Source organism: Nerophis lumbriciformis, linkage group LG02, assembly GCF_033978685.3.
Source record: "Nerophis lumbriciformis linkage group LG02, RoL_Nlum_v2.1, whole genome shotgun sequence".
In the NCBI taxonomy this organism is placed as follows: domain Eukaryota; kingdom Metazoa; phylum Chordata; class Actinopteri; order Syngnathiformes; family Syngnathidae; genus Nerophis; species Nerophis lumbriciformis.
This window is the reverse complement of record NC_084549.2, coordinates 44164521-44185000: the sequence shown is the minus strand read 5'-3', so window position 1 is coordinate 44185000 and position 20480 is coordinate 44164521. Positions and strand designations below refer to the sequence as shown.

General features: G+C 40.5%; 1 protein-coding gene across 3 annotated transcripts in view; it reads left to right on the top strand.

The window, feature by feature from the left end:
• Window positions 1–17628, top strand: part of asrgl1 (asparaginase and isoaspartyl peptidase 1) — a 55154-nt gene extending 37526 nt beyond the window's left edge. For 2 of the 3 annotated variants that reach the window (XM_061963492.2, XM_061963499.2), the window contains 3 exons: window positions 3690–3811; window positions 8749–8859; window positions 16652–17628. In XM_061963492.2, the coding sequence (XP_061819476.2) occupies window positions 3690–3811; window positions 8749–8859; window positions 16652–16866 (448 nt within the window). In that variant the 3' untranslated portion in view covers window positions 16867–17628. Of the gene's footprint in view, window positions 1–3689; window positions 3812–8748; window positions 8860–14810 lie in introns of all 3 variants that reach the window. The other variant, XM_061963505.2, reaches the window with a different exon arrangement.
• The last annotated feature ends 2852 nt before the right edge of the window (window positions 17629–20480 follow it).

Below are 20480 nucleotides of genomic sequence, written 5' to 3'. Positions count from 1 at the left end.
TAGTTAGAGCACACCCTCCGGTTCCCCTTCTTAAAGAGAGGAACCACCACCCCGGTCTGCCAATCCAGAGGTACCGCCCCCGATGTCCACGCGATGCTGCAGAGTCTTGCCAACCAAGACAGCCCCACAGCATCCAGAGCCTTAAGGAACTCCGGGCGGATCTCATCTACTCCCGGGGCCTTGCCACCGAGGAGCTTTTTAACTACCTCAGCAACCTCAGCCCCAGAAATAGGAGAGCCCACCACAGACTCCCCAGGCACTGCTTCCTCATAGGAAGACGTGTTGGTGGGATTGAGGAGGTCTTCGAAGTATTCCCTCCACCGATCCACAACATCCGCAGTCGAGGTCAGCAGAACACCATCCTCGCCATACACGGTGTTGATAGTGCACTGCTTCCCCTTCCTGAGGCGGCGGATGGTGGTCCAGAATTGCTTTGAAGCCGTCCGGAAGTCGTTTTCCATGGCTTCCCCGAACTCCTCCCATGTCCGAGTTTTTGCCTCTGCGCTGAAGCCGCACAGCGCTTGGCCTGTCGGTACCTGTCCGCTGCCTCGGGAGTCCTATGAGCCAAAAGAACCCGATAGGACTCCTTCTTCAGCTTGACGGCATCCCTCACCGCCGGTGTCCACCAACGGGTTCTAGGATTACCGCCACGACAAGCACCAACTACCTTGCGGCCACAGCTCCAATCAGCCGCCTCGACAATAGAGGCGCGGAACATGGTCCATTCGGACTCAATGTCCAGCACCTCCCTCGTGACATGTTCAAAGTTCTTCCGGAGGTGGGAATTGAAACTCTCTCTGACAGGAGACTCTGCCAGACGTTCCCAGCAAACCCTCACAATGCGTTTGGGCCTGCCAGGTCTGTCCGGCATCCTCCCCCACCATCGCAGCCAACTCACCACCAGGTGGTGATCGGTAGAAAGCTCCGCCCCTCTCTTCACCCGAGTGTCCAAAACATGAGGCCGCAAATCCGATGACACAACTACAAAGTCGATCATGGAACTGCGGCCTAGGGTGTCCTGGTGCCAAGTGCACATATGGACACTCTTATGTTTGAACATGGTGTTCGTTATGGACAATCTGTGACGGGCACAAAAGTCCAATAACAAAACACCGCTCGGGTTCAGATCCGGGCAGCCATTCTTACCAATCACGCCTCTCCAGGTTTCACTGTTGTTGCCAACATGAGCATTGAAGTCCCCCAGTAGAACGAGGGAATCACCCGGGGGAGCACTCTCAAGTACTCCCTCGAGTGAATCCAAAAAGGGTGGGTACTCTGAGCTGCGGTTTGGCGCGTAAGCGCAAACCACAGTCAGGACCCGTTCCCCCACACGAAGGCGGAGGGAAGCTACCCTCTCGTCCACCGGGTTGAACTCCAACGTACAGGCTCTGAGCCGGGGGGCAACAAGAATTGCCACCCCAGCCCGTCGCCTCTCACTGCCGGCAATGCCAGAGTGGAAGAGAGTCCAGCCCCTCTCGAGAGAACTGGTTCCAGAGCCCTTGCTGTGCGTCAAAGTGAGTCCGACTATATCTAGCCGGAACTTCTCCACCTCACGCACTAGCTCAGGCTCCTTCCCCCCCCCAGCGAGGTGACGTTCCACGTCCCAAGAGCTAGCTTCTGTAGCCGAGGATCGGACCGCCAAGTGCCCTGCCTTCGGCCGCCGCCCAGCTCACATCGCACCCGACCTCTATGACCCCTGCTATGGGTGGTGAGCCCATTGGAAGGGGGATCCACGTTGCCTCTTCGGGCTGTGCCCGGCCGGGCCCCATGGGGCCACCAGGCGCTCGCCATCGTGCCCCACCTCTGGGCCTGGCTCCAGAGTGGGGCCCCGGTGACCCGCGTCCGGGCGAGGGAAATCTGGGTCCTTGGTTTTTATTTTTCATAGAGGTCTTCGAGCTGCTCTTTGTCTGATCCCTCACCTAGGACCAGTTTGTCTTGGGAGACCCTACCAGGGGGCATAAAGCCCCCGGACAACATAGCTCCTAGGATCATTGGGACACGCAAACTCCTCTACCACGTTAAGGTGGCAGCTCAGAGAGGAGATTATATATATATATATATATATATATATATATATATATATATATATATATATGTATATGTATATGTATGTGTATGTGTGTGTGTATATATGAATGTGTAGGTATCTAGACAATGATGGCCTTGTGCAGGCCCGGCCCTAACCAATCTGGCGCCATAGGCAAGATTTTAGGTGGCGCGCCCCCACATCGGCAGTGAAGTGTATATACTCACAAGAACCCGAATAGCTTTGTCTTTGACCTTTTTTTTTTACTTACAACTATACCTAATATATAAAGGGGTGGAAAAGTGACGATTACCTGCAGGGCAAACATTAGCTAACCAGAAGGCAATAACAATGTAAACAAAAAACACCTGCTTAAAAGATCTAATACAAACATTTATATGCACGTACAACACTTAGAACTTTTAGCATATCAGTATGTGGAATTAAATTATGGAATGGATTAAGTAAAGAAGTTAAAAATTGTACTGATATGATCCAGTTTAAGAGGTTGTTCAAAATAATAGTGCTTACAGAGTACAGAGAAGAAGAATTATGAGAAATACTTTCAACCTTATTGAAAATAAGATATTCTTCATCTCAGTATGTTAATAATGACTGAATTAATTAATTACATATTACAAAGCTGTTGTATACTAATTCATGGATGTTATTTTATTATATAAAAAGGTCAGTAAATGATTCTATATATTTGTAAACGCTTTGAAGTGAGAAAGGGGTAGGATTAAATAAGCTTTGCTTCTTCCTACTCCTTTTCGGGCATGATGTAAAATGAAATGATATGAAATTGTGTGATGTATTATGATGTAAGTGTGTTCATGTTCGAAATAAACTAAAGAAAGAAAGAAATGTCCCTGAGGAATGTAAGGTGGGAGTACTGTAATTACCTAACGTTACATTATTATTTTCCATAACAATTTAGCCCCCTCCACAATATTAACCCGACGTTAAAACAGAACTAGCTATTTATTGATTAGCAATTGCCGAATCATGTAACATTAGCTTAATGCTAAAAAGCCAGGTTACTAGCTATCACATTCTGTAACAGACAAATAATTTCATGTAGGCTAACGTTACCTACCTGCTACCTCTGTCTTTTCTCGTTTCTCCTCCTCTTCTTTTCTCTTTTTTCTTCCCTGGGCACCTGACAGTTTTGGCCGTTTTGACATCTTGTGTTGATTTTTTGATGTGGTGACGTGCAAAAAGAGTCATGATATGGGAAGGGAGGGGGCGCACCGTGCGGGGGGAGGAGGGGGGGGCGTAATGTTGTAACAAATAATATTTCTATTAAATAGGCTTTACTTTGCATTTTAATTAACGTGGGATTATTATTTGTATTTAGAAATAATAGTACCAACTTTTTTTTCTTTTTTTTTTTTCTCCATTTGTGGCACTGGCGTGGCGCCCCCTGATGGACGGCGCCCTTAGCATTTGCCTATACGGCCTATGCCACGGGCCGGCCCTGGCCTTGTGTTAAATTATAGTAAACGTACTGTAAATTTATATTCCTTTCCAATATTTACCCTGACTACTCAATATACCCAAGTTTAATTTTTTTAGAAATGTGAGGGGTGTGTCATATACTGTCTGTTTGCATGTGTATCTAAATTGACAACGTAGTTTGATATTATATTTTCCTGTGTAGGGGAAAGATGGGAACTGTTGGAGCTGTGGCAGTTGACATCGATGGCAATGTAGCGTGTGCAACCTCTACTGGTGGGCTTCTCAATAAGATGGAAGGACGTGTTGGTGACACATCCTGCATAGGTCAGTCATTCTATCTGGTTGATAATATGGCCAAAATACATAAAGGAAAGCACAGTCGGAGCTGTTAATGTATTTAAAAATGTTTAAATATTTAAGAATAATAACTTCAAATTATATATGTGCCGTTAGCTCATACTCCAGTTACTACAGAAACAACAACAAAACATTTGTCAGACACACTTATTTAAATAATAACCACCAGATTCTGAATAATAATTCAAACATAAGATCTATGTAGATTAAGTTAAATTAATTATGTACCCTAGTCCACATGCAGTGATAACGCAAACATTTTTATATTAAATGTATTTCAATTGTATTTTCTGGAACATTTTGGTTGAGTTTTGAAATGTTTCACTTGCAATCTGTTTAACATGTAAATATTAATGGACCATCTCTGAACTTGCAAAAACTAAAATAACTGTTACTAATCAAGCTATAAGCTAGTTGATTCCTTCTCGATATGCAAACATATTTGGTCAGTGCTAACCCGACACCACATGGAAACAGTAAGTAGGCTATACATAATAAGTGATATTTATTTTTGTGTGATATATATGACGTTAATTTGCCATGTTCAGAATTTGGAAGAAATACACATATCAAGAAAAAGAAATGGGCGGCGTAGCTCGGTTGGTAGAGCTGCCGTGTCAGCAACTTGAGTTCCTGGTTCGATCACCAGCTTCCATCATCATAGTTACGTCCATTGTGTACTTGAGCAAGACACTTCACCTTGCTCCTGATGGTTCCTGGTTAGGGCCTTGCATGGCAGTTCCCGCCATCAGTGTGTGTGAATGGGTGAATGTGGAAATAGTGTCAAAGAGCTTTGAGCACTTTGAAGGTAGAAATTTGCTGTACAAGTATTACCCATTTACTGTTTAAATACATCTATAAGATTAATATATTTTAAGTAGAACCAATGAAATGTTTCTCCCAGCTGAGGACTGTTTCGCTTCACATCAATTGATGTTCGAGGAAGATCCACTCACACACTTACACAGCTTTTTATGCATTTTCCAACATAGCATAGAAATGATATGCCTATTTGACTTTGCAAGTTATCTTCACCACAACTCTCAGAGCATATTTTCTAGTTTCAATCAGCTACTTCTTTTTATTTGTTAAACACAACTCCATGTGTTTTATTATAATACTTGGGAGGGAGTGTGCTCATAGTTTTACAGTCAAGGCCTGGTGTGATGTCTTTGTGCTGTAATATGTATGCCGCATATGTTAATAATGGCAAACACAATGTATCATCAATCGTACTTTAAATCGTTAATTAATTAGAAAAAACACTTACAAATATATTGTATGTGTCAGTACAACAATAATTAATAATATATTACTTTACTGGAATCTTGTGAGGAAAAAAACAACTATAGCATATCATGTAGTTAATAAATCACGTGCAGTTAGACAATAAATGGGGCCAACAAGGTTAATATTTGACTTAGAGCCTTCTATTTTCCATCAATATGTCATATAACAACTGGTGCATATTATTTATAGTTGAGAAAGTTAAAGTGATTTGTCTTCGGTGTGCAACATTAAGGGCAAGAGGTCATGTGAGAGGAGGAGTTATTTCTTGCTGAGGTTAAGTGAAATACATGCTGTCACAGGCTTTTTCCTGAAAATGTGTGTCTGATAGTTTGAACTTAAAAGTAGTGTGAATGAAATTGATTTTCTGTTTACTTCTGGGCATTTAGGGGGCTGAAGAAATGCGCACACACAACAATTACTAATTAACAAAATAATTCCTAAAAAATGTGCTAACTGCTTTTAACACAGGAAACATCTTGACAAATATTCAATTAGGGTCATGTTTCTGCCCGTTCATCTAATCAGAACCAACAATATATGAGAATATAAGTTCACTATAACTTGAGTTCTGTCTTTGCTGTCTCACCATATTTACATCAAATGTAAAAATAAAAAACAACAGGTTTTTTTAATAAGCTTTATATTTGTTAATATTGTGCAAAAACTATTTGAAAAAATAAAAATCTAAAAGTTGGATAAGTTTCAAACTGTCATCTAGCATATCGGTTATCCAGATTTTGGTACTAGTTTCTAAATGTATTTTGATACCTTTCAATATTTTTCAAAGGGGACCACAAAAATATGTCATTACTGACTTTATTTTAACAAAAATATCTTATAATACATTAAACATTGCAATTAAAGAACAACTTTGGCATTAAATAAGAGTGCACATACTTGACAATAGGGATGGGAATCGTAAACCGGTTCTTGTTCAGAACCAGTTCCCAGTGTATCGATTCCTTGGTATCGCTTGCCATTTTTTCAAATAATTCCCTTAACGATTCTTCAGGGTGAGGATGACGTCAATACTCAACGTGCGTAGTGATGTTAGACAGCTACATGGCGGTGTCCAGGTGGAAGAAGTGCACCGAAGTTTGTCGACATTTTACAAGAAAAGATTGCAACAGCGCCACCTGTAATAATTCCAAGGCTGCTATTTCATCAAGAGGAGGACACACGAGCAATATGCTGAAACATTTGAGCACACAGCATGCAATAACTATAAATGAATGTCGCATTTTTCAACTGCGCCAATCTCATCCCAGGCAGCAGCAGTCATCTGACTTAAATACAACAGGTGCTAACACCGCCTATCATGTTATTGCTATTACAAGTCATACCAAAGACTATAAAATGGGACCCATTACCTCACTGCTTGACACTCTGCATTAAGGGTTAGAATTGGGGGTTAAATCACCAAAAATTATTTCGGGCACGGCCACCGCTGCTGCTCACTGCTCCCCTCATCTCCCAGGGGGTGATCAAGGGTGATGGGTCAAATGCAGAGAATAATTTCGCCACACCTAGTGTGTGTGTGTGACAATCATTGGTACTTTAACTTTAACTTTAACCTGGTAAATTGAAATGAATGCCTTCTCATTTAGATGAGCATGAAGAGACATATTCCGACTGGTTTTTAGGCGGGCATTTCACGTCTGCTGCTAGCTTTCACCACGGCAGAGAAGAATACCACTCGGCCAGAACAAAGCTCCACGGCAAAAGTAGCTTCCTACATCAAAGCTAAATTTAACTGCATTTCTATCTAAGGGCCCATATGTATAATATCAACATTAATGTTACTGAGAGTGTACAAATAGACCTAGTAAGGGTCCATTACTATTAACTATCTGTCATTTAGCTAGGGACACCCTACAACTACCTCTAAGGGTCCCTGCACCCCACTGTATGTATTTATTTAGTTTGCCTTTTCTTTGTCCCACCCCTATAATGTTATTAATTTTCTCTACCTACAGTAAAAAAACCAGCATCTATCTATATCTTGACAAAATAAAACAAATGACTTGTGTGTTGTTTGGGAACAGTTGGTAATGGTTATGTGCCGTAAAACTTTTCATGAACTCAACTTAAAATGTGTGTTCCTAAATGTGTATTCCACGAGAACACACGAGACGAAGAGGGCAGTTATGTTTTTGGTTTACAGAGTAAACAACTAAAAACTAATGTTTTGGGCATTGTTTTCAAAATCTAATCCGTGGGAGAGAATCCCTCTGCCATTTTCAAGTATGTTTTTTTTGGAGTAGTCAGCTTGAAGCGTCCCTCTATCTCTGACTCCCTTGTCGTCATGTGGCAGAGTCTGTTATGATATTTCTTACTGGTTTCGATGACCCGCCTTATCTTGCCTCTGATTGGCCAGTCCGTAATGTATAGGCCCAACTTTAGCCAATTGTGACTCATCATACGAACACCATGGATTTTGTCTGTATGTATGGATGTTCTCATACAAGCTAAGCTACAGGAAAAGCTACTTGTTAAAAAAGTAGCTAAGCAACCGCCAAGTATGTAGTAGCAAAATGTAGTTTGTTACTGCTCATAATTGGTGATATAAAGTCATTACATGCAATGGGAGATATGTCAAGCCTTTATTTATTATAATTTTGATGATCATGGCTTGCAGTTTATAAAAACCCCCAACACATTTTCTGAGATTTTCAATTCAAGGTTTTCATAAGTTGTAAGCAATAAACATCAACATTATATCAAAATAAGGCACTAAACAAAAGTGATTATAATCCATCTTTTGTTAGCTTTTTTTCCAAATAAGAATTGATAAGAGAACTAATAAAAGAACCGAATCGTTAAGCAGACTCAAAAGTGGAATCGGAATCGGAAAAATCTTATCAATTCCCATCCCTAACAAAGTCTCCTAATTTGGCTGCTGACGTATGCAGTAACACTGTGTGTGTCGTTTCTCAGTATATTATTTTGTCAAATTATGAGGGACAAGCGGTAGAAAATTGATTATTAATTTATTTGTTTATTTACTGTTAATATCTGGTTATTTTCTGTTTTACATGTCCTGTACACTTCTATTAAAATGTAAGAAGCACTTACTCTTCTGTTGATTGGATACTTTGGATGACATCATTACTCAACATGCATAGTGAATACTTGTATCCTCCTACAGTGTGTAGTAAAGCATATTAAGCTAACCATCGTTCAGCAGGATTGATACTTTAAAGAAACGTAGTTCATCTGTCGCATGGAGGGAAGGATTAGTGATTTAGAAGTAGCTAAAACACCTAGGAGAGACGTTATGTTTTAAAGCACCGCTTACAGAGCAGCGTTTCCGTGTTTACAGCTCCACATACTTTGTTAGTTTTTAAGCCAAAATATGTTCATAGTCCCTCTTCTGTTTTCACACATTATCTGCTTGTAAGTGCTGTGTGTGTGCGTTTGTTGACTATCATGCGCCGCGGCTTGTATACCATGATACCACTCATGACGATAAAAAAAAGTACCGGTAGTTTTCAATGGCAGTATAGTACCTTTTAACTCATTAGTACTGCGGTACTTTATTAGTACTGGTATACTGTACAACCCTATTAGGATGTTCAGGAAATGTGAGTTTAGTAATGTTTTATGTGTATCAGGGTGTGGAGGATATGCTGACAATCAGGTTGGAGCAGTGTCAACCACAGGCCATGGGGAGGCCATTATGACCGTTACACTTGCCAGACTCATCCTGTTTCACATGGAGCAAGGTATATACAGTACGCGCGCACACACACACACACACACACACACACACACACACACACACACACACACACACACACACACACACACATATTTTAATTTATTCAGGACATTGTATTTTCAGGACATTGAATCAAACACAACTTGACTGTTTGACCTCTCATTTGAGCAGGCTAAATCCTCTACAGGAGGGGACATACCCAGACAAGGATGGTTTCATTGTGGTTTTTATGGGTTTACTCTATTTGGTTTGTACCACAATAGAGCAAAACCGGCTTTGTTGTGCATGAACATAGGCGCCGATCTACATTTCTGCCAGTGGGTGCTCGGACGGGCGGTAAATCTGACGCTACTTTTCTGAGCATGTGCGGTTTTTTCTTGGTGGGGAGAAAGGATTTGCCATCAATCCCACGTGGGTGCATGGGCGCCGATCTCGTGGGTGCTTCGGGGCCCGAGTACTCACGGGATCGGCACCTTTGTGCATGAACCCTCTTACTGAGATAAAATACAGTACTTTGGATCTGGAAGTGATGAAGCCTGACCGGTCCGTGAGGCATTTGGTACTGGGCCACAAAGAAACATTAAATAATTTATAAACAAGCATTTTCTTAGACCTAGCTTTCGCCTGTCCCACTTGACACACAAATAACCTTATTCATATATGTATAATAGAACTTGTGATAAGAAGTTACTATTTGGTATATTTGTTATATATTTGTTTTGCACATTAATGAACATATAAAATGTAAATGTACCAGATTGTAGCCAAAGACTAATTTCCATATGCAGTCCATTGCAAAGAAACAAGCCCAGAGCTGCCTCTAACTCAGAGATTTGGTGAGTTGTATTTTTCATGCACCTATTTTTGCTGTATTCATCTGCTACCCATGGAAGACTGGTGCATGAAAATAATGCTTACATTAAACCGGTCCCTGATGCAAAAAAATGTTGGGGACACCTGTTTTAAGACAATCTGAACAGTCCCGTTGCAATCAATTAGTTGCCCGAGAATCTCACATAAAATGTGACAAGATAGAGGTCAAGCTCTCAGCATGCACAAGCTAGTCTGGCCCACAAGAAGAAGATAGGGAAAAAGAAGAAACTTATCAATCAATCAATCAATGTTTATTTATATAGCCATAAATCACAAGTGTCTCAAAGGGCTGCACAAGCCACAACGACATCCTCGGTACAAAGCCCACATAAGGGCAAGGAAAAACTCACCCCAGTGGGACGTCGATGTGAATGACTATGAGAAACCTTGGAGAGGACCGCATATGTGGGTAACCCCCCCCCCTCTAGGGGAGACCGAATGCAATGGATGTCGAGTGGGTCTGACATAATATTGTGAGAGTCCAGTCCATAGTGGATCCAGCATAATAGTAAGAGTCCAGTCCAAAGTGGGGCCAGCAGGACACCATCCCGAGCGGAGATGGGTCAGCAGCGCAGAGATGTTCCCAGCCGATGCATAAACTACAAAGTCAGATTACATTGACAGACTAACGTAAAGCACTTTGGGTAAACCTCTACCACAATGAGAGCTTCCGAGAAGGCATGGGGGGCACCTGCCCCCTTGGTGATCTAGTTGGCCCCCCTGTGTACCACCCACAATTTCATTGGCTCTTGATGCTATCAGCCAAGCAGTTGCTACCCTCTATTCTATCACCAACCAGATTCAAAACTTAAACATTGTATTTGTATTTATTTTGACAAAACGCTATGTTTAAAGCAAAAAGGGTCTTTCAATTTGAAGTTTTACAAACAGGATGTGACAGAAGACAACTGCAGGTAAGGCACTCCCACAAAGTTTGCGTACTCTGTGATTGGAGTGTTGCGACATCCGGTTAAAGATAAGATGTCCCGCTTCGTGCAGGACAGTCGTGCATTTTCATTTCTTTTCACACGTCCCACAAATTGAGACGTTGTTCCGCATTGCGAACAGTCGACCTCTAAATTTGAAATGCGGGTTTTGTACGAGTGAAGTGGCACTTATTAAGTGAAAGGCACTGTGAGGAGAAAGCAGTGAGGGGCAATCAAACTGCGACGTGTACAGCCACACAACCACCAACAAGAACTGAATATGTACTTCAGCATATTGTTGTACTAGAACAAACACTTAGTTGCCATGTTTGTAATTTTACCTGCTGTAATGCAGTTTTCTATAAGTACAATTTCAATTAAGATAGTTGAGACTCATTTGTTAAAGTTCACTTTCTGTAATGCTTTGAATTACACTGAAATATTTATAAGTTTTTTTTCTACAGAAAAGAAATATATTCGGTTCAAACTTTGTATTGACATTCTCACTGTTAAGCTCAAATACTGAACCAGGAGATTACATATTCACTGACTAATTTTAAAACTATTTTACTTTTTAGAAATGTTTCCAACAGGAGAAGCAGTTTTAATTTTCTGTTTTATTAGTTTAATTAGTTATGGATCTGTGCATGAGAGTGTCATGCATTTTGAAAATGTTTAACTTTTTTCACATCAACAGATGTTGGCTACAAAAACTAATTTGGCATTTGAAAAACGGAATAATGACATCATTGTTTTCTGTATGATTTATGACCGAGCAACTATGTAGAATTAGGCGCTTGTCTTTGTTTATGTCCTTATTGCCTAATTTACTGAGTGTGCTTCCCCCCACCTCAAAATATTCTGGACCCGCCCCTGCTCTACCATATATGGAGATATCCGTTAATGTCACCAATTGTAAAACGTTACAACTGGCGGCAAAATTCCAAACAGCTTATTTGGAAGATGAAAGGAAGGCAATATTGTTTTATAAATACCTTCTTCATGCCTCTATGCTTTGAGTTCACATTTCCAGAACTTATGCAGATCCCAAATACAGAAAAACAGGTACCAATAAGTAAGAAAACTTGGTTTTGCATAATAGGCCACCTTTAATGCCTTAATTAGTGTGTCCACCTCGCTGTGATCAAACATTGTGACAGAATTTATAAGTCAGAAATGTTTTTATTCATCATAGCTCTATTAAGAGTTGGTCCTTCCATCCATCCATTTTCTACCGCTTGTCCCTCTCGGGAGCCTATCCCTGTTTCATCTACGGTAATTCTTAATAGAGATGTGTTGTTCGCGTACAAGTCGGGTCTTTTTAAGGGCTCTTTCAAGTGAACAATTACAACTGATTCGCATTTGTAAGTTGTTTGTTTCAGAGCTGTTCTTTATGCAAATTGCCCACGTTGCACTCTCAGAATCAGAATGAGAATCAGAATCAAAAGCTTTATTGATTGTATTTCTTGTAGGAGTAATGAAATCACTCCTCAGAAGGCTCTATGTGAAAGCTGCCATTCGCAGGCCCTCAAGTTCAGGCAGTTAACTTAGGGGAGGAGTTTAATAAGCACCTGAAATTACTGGAGCCGTTTAGCCGTTGTATTTAGAATTATAAAGAGATATTAGCAGCTGGAAAATAAATTAAAATGAACAAAAGTTAAAAGAAATGTAACATTTTGATGTACGTCATCGAAATGCACGGGTGGTGTTGACAAGAAAGATATTTTTAAAGGATGGGGAAATGGCACCATCTTGTGGAATGTTTACAATGGAAACAAAAGCCAAATTAGAATATTATCCATCCATCCATTTTCTACCTCTTATCCCTTTTGGGGTCAATATTTCAAACTAATTCTCATCATCAGTGTCTACATTGGTGTAATGTATACATTTGGATTTATTGATCAAACTTTTCTTATTACTGTCAGGAGTGATTGATGAAAACAAGTTACAAGTTACTTTAAAAAAGAACAAGCCAGTCTTTTGAATGGCTCTTTCAGAAAGGAACGGAGCCATAAATCCAATCTCTAGTTTTTAACTCGTTGAAGTCTTGTCTTGAAGTAAATCATTGTAATCTCCATCAGTATTTGTGTGAATCATTAAGAATGCTTTCACGCCTGTGTGCAATAATCCTGCAGTCTAGTCAGCATTTTGATCTGCTGGATTATCTCAGCAAATGAGAAGTTCTCACTATACAATATTTGAGAGAAATAATAAGCCTTATGGGTCCATAAAGAATTAAAGGGACTTAGTTTGAAAGTAACCTTTCTTTGTCTGTAGATTATTTTCTAGGCAAGAGCCTAGTTGTAATAAACCACTGACACTAAAGTTTGGAATGTTAGACTTTTTACTTTTAGGAGCAGGCATTAGTAATTTATTAACACCTTCTCGTATTGTAATGTTGTTTTGGATGTGTTGAGTCAACGGACAATGTCCACAATATAATTATTGCATCTTTCGGCAGCTTTTTCAAAAAGTTGTGGCAGACGTTGCAATGTTTTAAGACTTCATTTGTGTCCAAATAACATTGAATAAACTTGTGATTTTATGAATTTGCTATTGATGTTTTAAATGTTTCTTGTAACCTTAAGGGTCATCACACTTCAACATCTCAGTCATACATGCTGCCTCTTTGCCAAAACATTATTGCTAATGACAATCTAGTCTTGATTGCCTCACCCTGGATAATAAATGTTAAATAAATATATAAATACATGTCAATTAGGAAATGAATATTTATATACTACATTACCCAGAAAGTTTAGCACCGTAGACAGTAATGGGAAGTAGGTCCGAGCTATGCTGGAGTATTACAGAGCCCAATTTTTCCTGTGTTTATAATCTGATTAGTAAGCATAAACATGTCACACTTACATTAATAACATAACACAGGCTGTACTAAGTCAGTGTGTGCAATAAATCTCTCTGCAAATTTTATATTTGGTGACATGCTGACAAGCAGAAACAGGCAGGGCCCAACGCTGAGTGAGTGTACTGAATGCAGTGCATTGAAAATGAGAATACAGTACTAATGCGGGGAAGACGAGCAGCTGCTTTATCTCAGCTTGTTTCCCTGTATTTGATCAGGAAATGAGTAAATTAAGCGAGTTTTGTTTAAGTAAATGATAAATACAGTTGGAATCATACGGAAATACTGTTATGTGTTTGGCTGCTCTGCTGCCTCCTTTTTCTGCAGTACCTGGTTTTGGTGTTCCGGGGTGGAGCCACCCACACACACCTGCTGCCGTTTTGCTGCTGGCCTATTTAAAGGGGCTGTTTGGGACATTTACACAGATGCCGAGAGGGCGCTAACTTTCCAATGTATTTTACACAGTATATCCCGCCGTCTTGTGGCTCTTATACATGCGTAACATATGCACGCGCACTAGCTTTGAGTGTTGTTAGCTAATAATTGCAATCTTAATAGCTAGCGTTAGCTGTCATTGAACATATATTCCATCATAACAACAACAGGACTGTAAATTGTTTGTTGCTTCTCTTGGCTTTTGCATTTGTGCACTTGTTCTCTGCGCATACGTGTTGACGAGGCCGGGTGAGTGACCGTCGTAATTTTATTCGGGCCGGTACATTTTTTAAATAACCAAAATTTACTATTTGTGAAAAAAATAGACAATTGTCAAACAAATGTGTTCTGTTAAACCACTAACATAAGCTAGCTGGGGTTTTTCTTGTTATATTTTTTGCTTGCTACTGTAAGGAAGTTGTAAACAGCACTTTTAAAGGCCTACTGAAACCCACTACTACCGACCATGCAGTCTGATAGTAGACATATCAATGATGAAATCTTAACATTGCAACACATGCCAATACGGCCGGGTTAGCTTACTAAAGTGCAATTTTAAATTTCGCGTGAAATATCCTGCTGAAAACGTCTCGGTATGATGACGTCAGCGCGTGACGTCACGGATTGTGGAGGACATTTTGGGACAGCATGGTGACCAGCTATTAAGTCGTCTGTTTTCATCGCAAAATTCCACAGTATTCTGGACATCTGTGTTGGGGAATCTTTTGCAATTTGTTCAATGAACAATGGAGACAGCAAAGAAGAAAGCTGTAGGTGGGAAGCGGTGTATTGCGGCCGGTGGCTGCAGCAACACAAACACAGCCGGTGTTTCATTGTTTACATTCCCAGAAGATGACAGTCAAGCTTTACCATTGGCCTGTGGAGAACTGGGACAACAGAGACTCTTACCGGGAGGACTTTGAGTTGGATACGCAGACACGGTACCGTGAGTACGCATGCAGCTGCGGCTTCCAAACATTTGATCGCTTGCCTGTACATGTGTGCCGCTATGTGCATGTCACGTACGTAACTTTGGGGACTTTGGGGAAATATATGTGCTGTATGAACTTTGGGGAGGTGAACGATACTTTGGGCTGTGGGATTGAGTGTGTTGTGCAGGTCTTTGAGTTGTATTGGCGAGTTATATGGACGGGAGGGGGGAGGTGTTTGTTATGCGGGATTAATTTGTGGCATATTAAATATAAGCCTGGTTGTGTTGTGGCTATGTCTTGTGTTTATTTACTGTTTTAGTCATTCCCAGCTGAATATCAGGTCCCATCCGCCTCTCACAGCATCTTCCCTATCTGAATCGCTCCCACTGCCCCTCTCGTCCTTCACTCTCACTTTCCTCATCCACAAATCTTTCATCCTCGCTCAAATTAATGGGGAAATCGTCACAACCTGTGACGTCACGCTACTCGTCTGCTACTTCCGGTACAGGCAAGGCTTTTTTATCAGCGACCAAAAGTTGCGAACTTTATCGTCGATGTTCTCTACTAAATCCTTTCAACAAAAATATGGCAATATCGTGAAATGATCAAGTATGACACATAGAATGGACCTGCTATCCCCGTTTAAATAAGAAAATCGCATTTCAGTAGGCCTTTAAGCCTCCCTGCCAGTTGTCTCAGTGCCAGTCGATTGTAGATGTTTCACTCTCCTCCAAGGACTTCTTCCACTTGCTTGGTGTTTCCCAGAGGACATTCCTTCGTTGCTCTCCTCACACTTAACCTTTCCAGTGGCTGCGTCCTGGTATTGCTGTGTTGTATTTTTCCCCACTCCTTTTGAGTGTGTCTTTTGTTTCTCCTCTCCTTTTTTGAGTGCACTTTTCAAAATTGTTTCCACTTCTGCGCCTTTTGTTTTTAAACATTGTTATTTTTGTTGACTGTTTCTTCTCTGCTTTGGGGTCTTACTACGGCTTAGCCAATCGTGACAAATACATTTATAACACAGTTTGATTATAACTATTATTTTATGACATTATTTGACACTGGAATTGCAAAGCAAACCTACATCCACTATGAACAATACAATACTTGACTATAATCACGTACACAAACTTTTTTTTTCAGTTTGTTACACCAAAGCTTACCCACACTTTAAACCATGTCATTGCCTTTTGTGCCATTCTGTCAAAGACATAGACATCAAAATAGCCATAACCAGAAGTTCAGAAGAATAATACACATACTACTTCATTACTCGACTTTCTACAATCTACTTAATTCAGTTATGACAGCTAGTCAAACAAAACATGGGTGTTTAAGTGGGAACACTTATATTTATTAACCCTTAAGGACATATAAAAGTGTGTCAGTTAGAAAATGCACATTAAAGAATGTTATGTTTAATCACACACCACTAAGTTAATTGTACTGAAAACAATCTAGGAATGGTGAAACCCAGGCTGCTTTGCAAAGTAAACCACATTGATACACGTTTGATACTCCGAGAACGAGTTCTATCTGCTGGTTACACTTGTGTAATACATTTCAAGGCAAGTGGTTATCATGAGTCTTCGTGGGCTTTTTATGAGGTTCTTTTGCTTGATTGTGTTGTACTGTTGTTATTTTTCATATAGAGTAATGGCCTACAGTAAATGTAATCTTTATTGCTTGCATTTGCACAGTTGATCAAGGTTTGTATGTCAATAGCATATATTCTTCTTTTAAAGGCACTGTACTTGTCCTCAGGTCAATCAGTAGAGGCAGCCAGCGACTTGGCCCTGGCTTACATGAAGTCCAGAGTGCAGGGACTGGGCGGTGTGGTGACATTGGATCCTCAGGGTCACTGGGCCGCTCGCTGCTCCAGTCTTCAACTGGCATGGGCTGCAGTCCAGAAGGACACGCTACACTACGGCATAAACAGCGGGGAGCACTTTACCCAAGGCCTTGATGAGCCCCACTGACAAATGGAGACTAATCACAATCATCTTTAACTATGGTTTGTAATCATCTTTAACTTTCATCAGAAATCAATTTTAACTTTCATTAGTAATCGTCTTTCAAGTACCAAAAGAGTGGAACAACTAGTTGCCTCTAAATTAAAGCTATTATCATATATATCTGATGTATGACACCGAAAGACTTTCAAAGTTTGCGAGCAAATAGATCAATATAGTATCAATCTCACAGAGATTCCCAAGCCATTTTGAGAGAAAATTAGCTAGCCAGTCACGGGCTCGTGTGATGTAGAGGTAGGAACCGCAGACCTCTTCATCACCAACAACTATGCAAATAATGCTGACTTTGTGGGAGTCAACAACGATTACTTTGGGAAAAATTATGATCAGAAACTTATATTGTTGTTACTGAATACAAGGAAGATGAGCTACAAGTTTTAAAAGCTCTGCTACAAAGATCCAGCTTTTGTAAAACACTAAGCATCATGAAGCAGTTTTGCTAAGTGCTAAACAATAAATACAAACTACAAACATAATGAAACGTTAGCTTACTGTACAATGTCTGCTCTCACTGCGATGACGACTGATAGGATGTCCATATCTTCCCGTTTCAATGAAGAATTAATCATGATGCACACAAAGGGTTAACAAGGAAGTCACCCTGCAGACACTGTCTTCGGTTGTGTGTGTTGTTTCCATCTCCGGGTATACATTTAATGTCACAGATGAACAACTTCCAGATTAAAGGCTAAATCCTCCTAATATCCAGATGAGAGGCATGATTTATAATCTTTAATAACTTTGACGAGCCGAGAAGCGATGATGCAGGAGCAGCAGGATATCGCTGCTGGCTCACAGGAAAGCATCAGAGGGCTACTTAGCTGTGCGTTATCTGCCACTAAAAAATAGTTTGTCTGTTCTAGCGCTTGTAATGACAACATCTCTAATATTTGGTTAATATTCAGGTCACGATATGCATATAGAGTATTGTTGACAAGTTTTGGATGGTTACTTAGAGGGTTTTGTGGGTAGAATAGAGAGCCCCCATTGATCAATCAATGTGTATTTATATAGCCCTAAATCACAAGTGTCTCAAAGGGCTGCACAAGCCACAACGACATTCTCGGTTCAGGGCCCACAAAAGGGCAAGGAAAAACTCACAACCCAGTGGATGTCAATGTGAATGACTATGAGAAACCCCCTCTAGGTCAGACCGGATGCAATGGATGTCGTGGGTCTAGCATAATATTGTGAAAGTATAGTCCATAGTGGATCTAACATAATAGTGAGAGTCCAGTCCATAGTGGGGCCAGCAGGAGACCATCCCGAGCGGAGACGGGTCAGCAGCGCAAAGATGTCCCCAACCGATGCACAGGCGAACGGTCCACCCCGGGTCCCGACTCTGGACAGCCAACACTTCATCCATGGCCACCGGACCTGTGTCCCCCCCTCCACAAGGGAGAGGGGGGCAGAGGAGAAAGGAAAAGAAACGGCAGATCAACTGGTCTAAAAAGGGGGTCTATTTAAAGGCTAGAGTATACAAATGAGTTTTAAGATGGGACTTAAACGCTTCTACTGAGGTAGCATCTCTAACTGTTACCGGGAGGGCATTCCATAGTACTGGAGCCCGAATAGAAAACGCACTATAGCCCGCAGACTTTTTTTGGGCTCTGGGAATCACTAATAAGCCGGAGTTCTTTGAACGCAGATTTCTTGCCGGGACATATGGATATGGTACAATACAATCGGCAAGATAGGATGGAGCTAGACCATGTAGTATTTTATACGTACAGTAAGTAGTAAAACCTTAAAGTCACATCTTAAGTACACAGAAAGCCAGTGCAGGTGAGCCAGTATAGGCGTAATATGATCAAACTTTCTTGTTCTTTTAAAAGTCTAGCAGCCGCATTTTGTACCAACTGTAATCTTTTAATGCTAGACCTAGGGAGACCCGAAAATAATACGCTACAGTAATCGAGACGAGACGTTACGAACGCATGAATAATGATCTCAGCGTCGCTAGTGGACAAAATGGAACAAATTTTAGCGATATTATCGAGAAGAAAGAAGGCCGTTTAGTAACACTCTTGATGTGTGACTCAAACGAGAGAGTTGATGGACTGTTTATGTATTTATTTATCTATGACTTAGAATTCATAAAAAAGAGAAAACCATATGTATTTCCAGTATGACTGATCTGATACTATGGTCAGATGCAGAAGTGTTCCTCCAGTGACATCAATCTACAGAAATTACCGAAGACGTTCGGAGCAGAATATTCAAAATGTGTGACTGAATTTGTGGCATTTTGTGATTTTCCACTCTACTGGTACTTTAACTTTCATTAGTAATCATGTTTACCTTTGACTAGTACTTACAAAAAGTTGTTAAAGATGACATTCAAATAAAGATTTTAGTAAATTGTTTGTTGCTTCTCTGCCTTTTTATGAGAAAAGGAGTCACATTTACAGTACATAAAATAGACACTCTTGTTTTATTAATTTTTTAAACCCTTAAACCTGGTTCTTAAAAGGGGACGGCGGGGCTCGTGTGATAGAGGGTTCCTGGTTCGATTTCCTAGTTACTTCTGTTGTGTTCTTGAGCAAGACACTTTTCCCTTGCTCCTGATGGGTCGTGGTTTGGGCCTTGCATGGCAGCTCCCGCCATCAGTGTGTGAATGGGTGAATGTGGAAATAGTGTCAAAGCGTACCATGAAGGTAGAAAAGCGCTTTACAAGTATAATCCAATTGCCAATACAATTTAAAGGGGATTTTTTTAAATTAATTAAATCGTTTTCCTGAAGATCTTGTAATCAGAGTGTGTTTTATAATTTGCTGCCACTAGAGGATGCTACTGTCAGACATCATACAGAAATATAGGGACGGCCTGGTACATATGTTTGTGTCTACTCCAGTGTAGCCTGTGATTGGCTGGCGACCAGTTCAGGTACCGAAGTCAGCTGAGATAGACTCCAGATCATACAGTTACATTTGGAAAGAAGGTACAATTTTCTTTAGAATATACAGCTGAGATAGGCTCCAGCACTCCCCGTGACCCCAAAAGGGACAAGCGGTAGAAAATGGATAAGATCATTTGTGTGATTCCATAGAAAAAGATTTCCATCTACTTTTTATTAGAGTTTACCTCGTAGGCCATATATCCTATGTCAAATGACACTATACTGCATTTCCGGACATATTACCAGCACATTGAGCACAATATGAGCTATCGTACATTTTCTCCAGTGTTTACAATTTTAACAATGTAAGCTTTTCATTTATCTATGACTGGAATTTTCGTAAAACAAGGAGTTGTTAATGTTCAGATTACAAAATGTAATATCTCAGTATGACAGCTTGCAATTCTACATCACTGCAAAATGCACATTGAGTAGTTCAGTCGTACCTCAATTTGCGAGCTTGGTTGGTTCTGTGACGGAGCTTCAAAGTCAAAACACTTGTATCTCAAATCGACGTCTCCCTCTGAAATTAATTGAAATCAATTTAATTTGTGCTTGCCCGCCTCCAAACACATCATTTTAAAAAGAAAATTAAACCTTTATAATACATGTTGTATACAAACAATTCAATAGAATGCACTACAAACAACTAGAGTAGTTT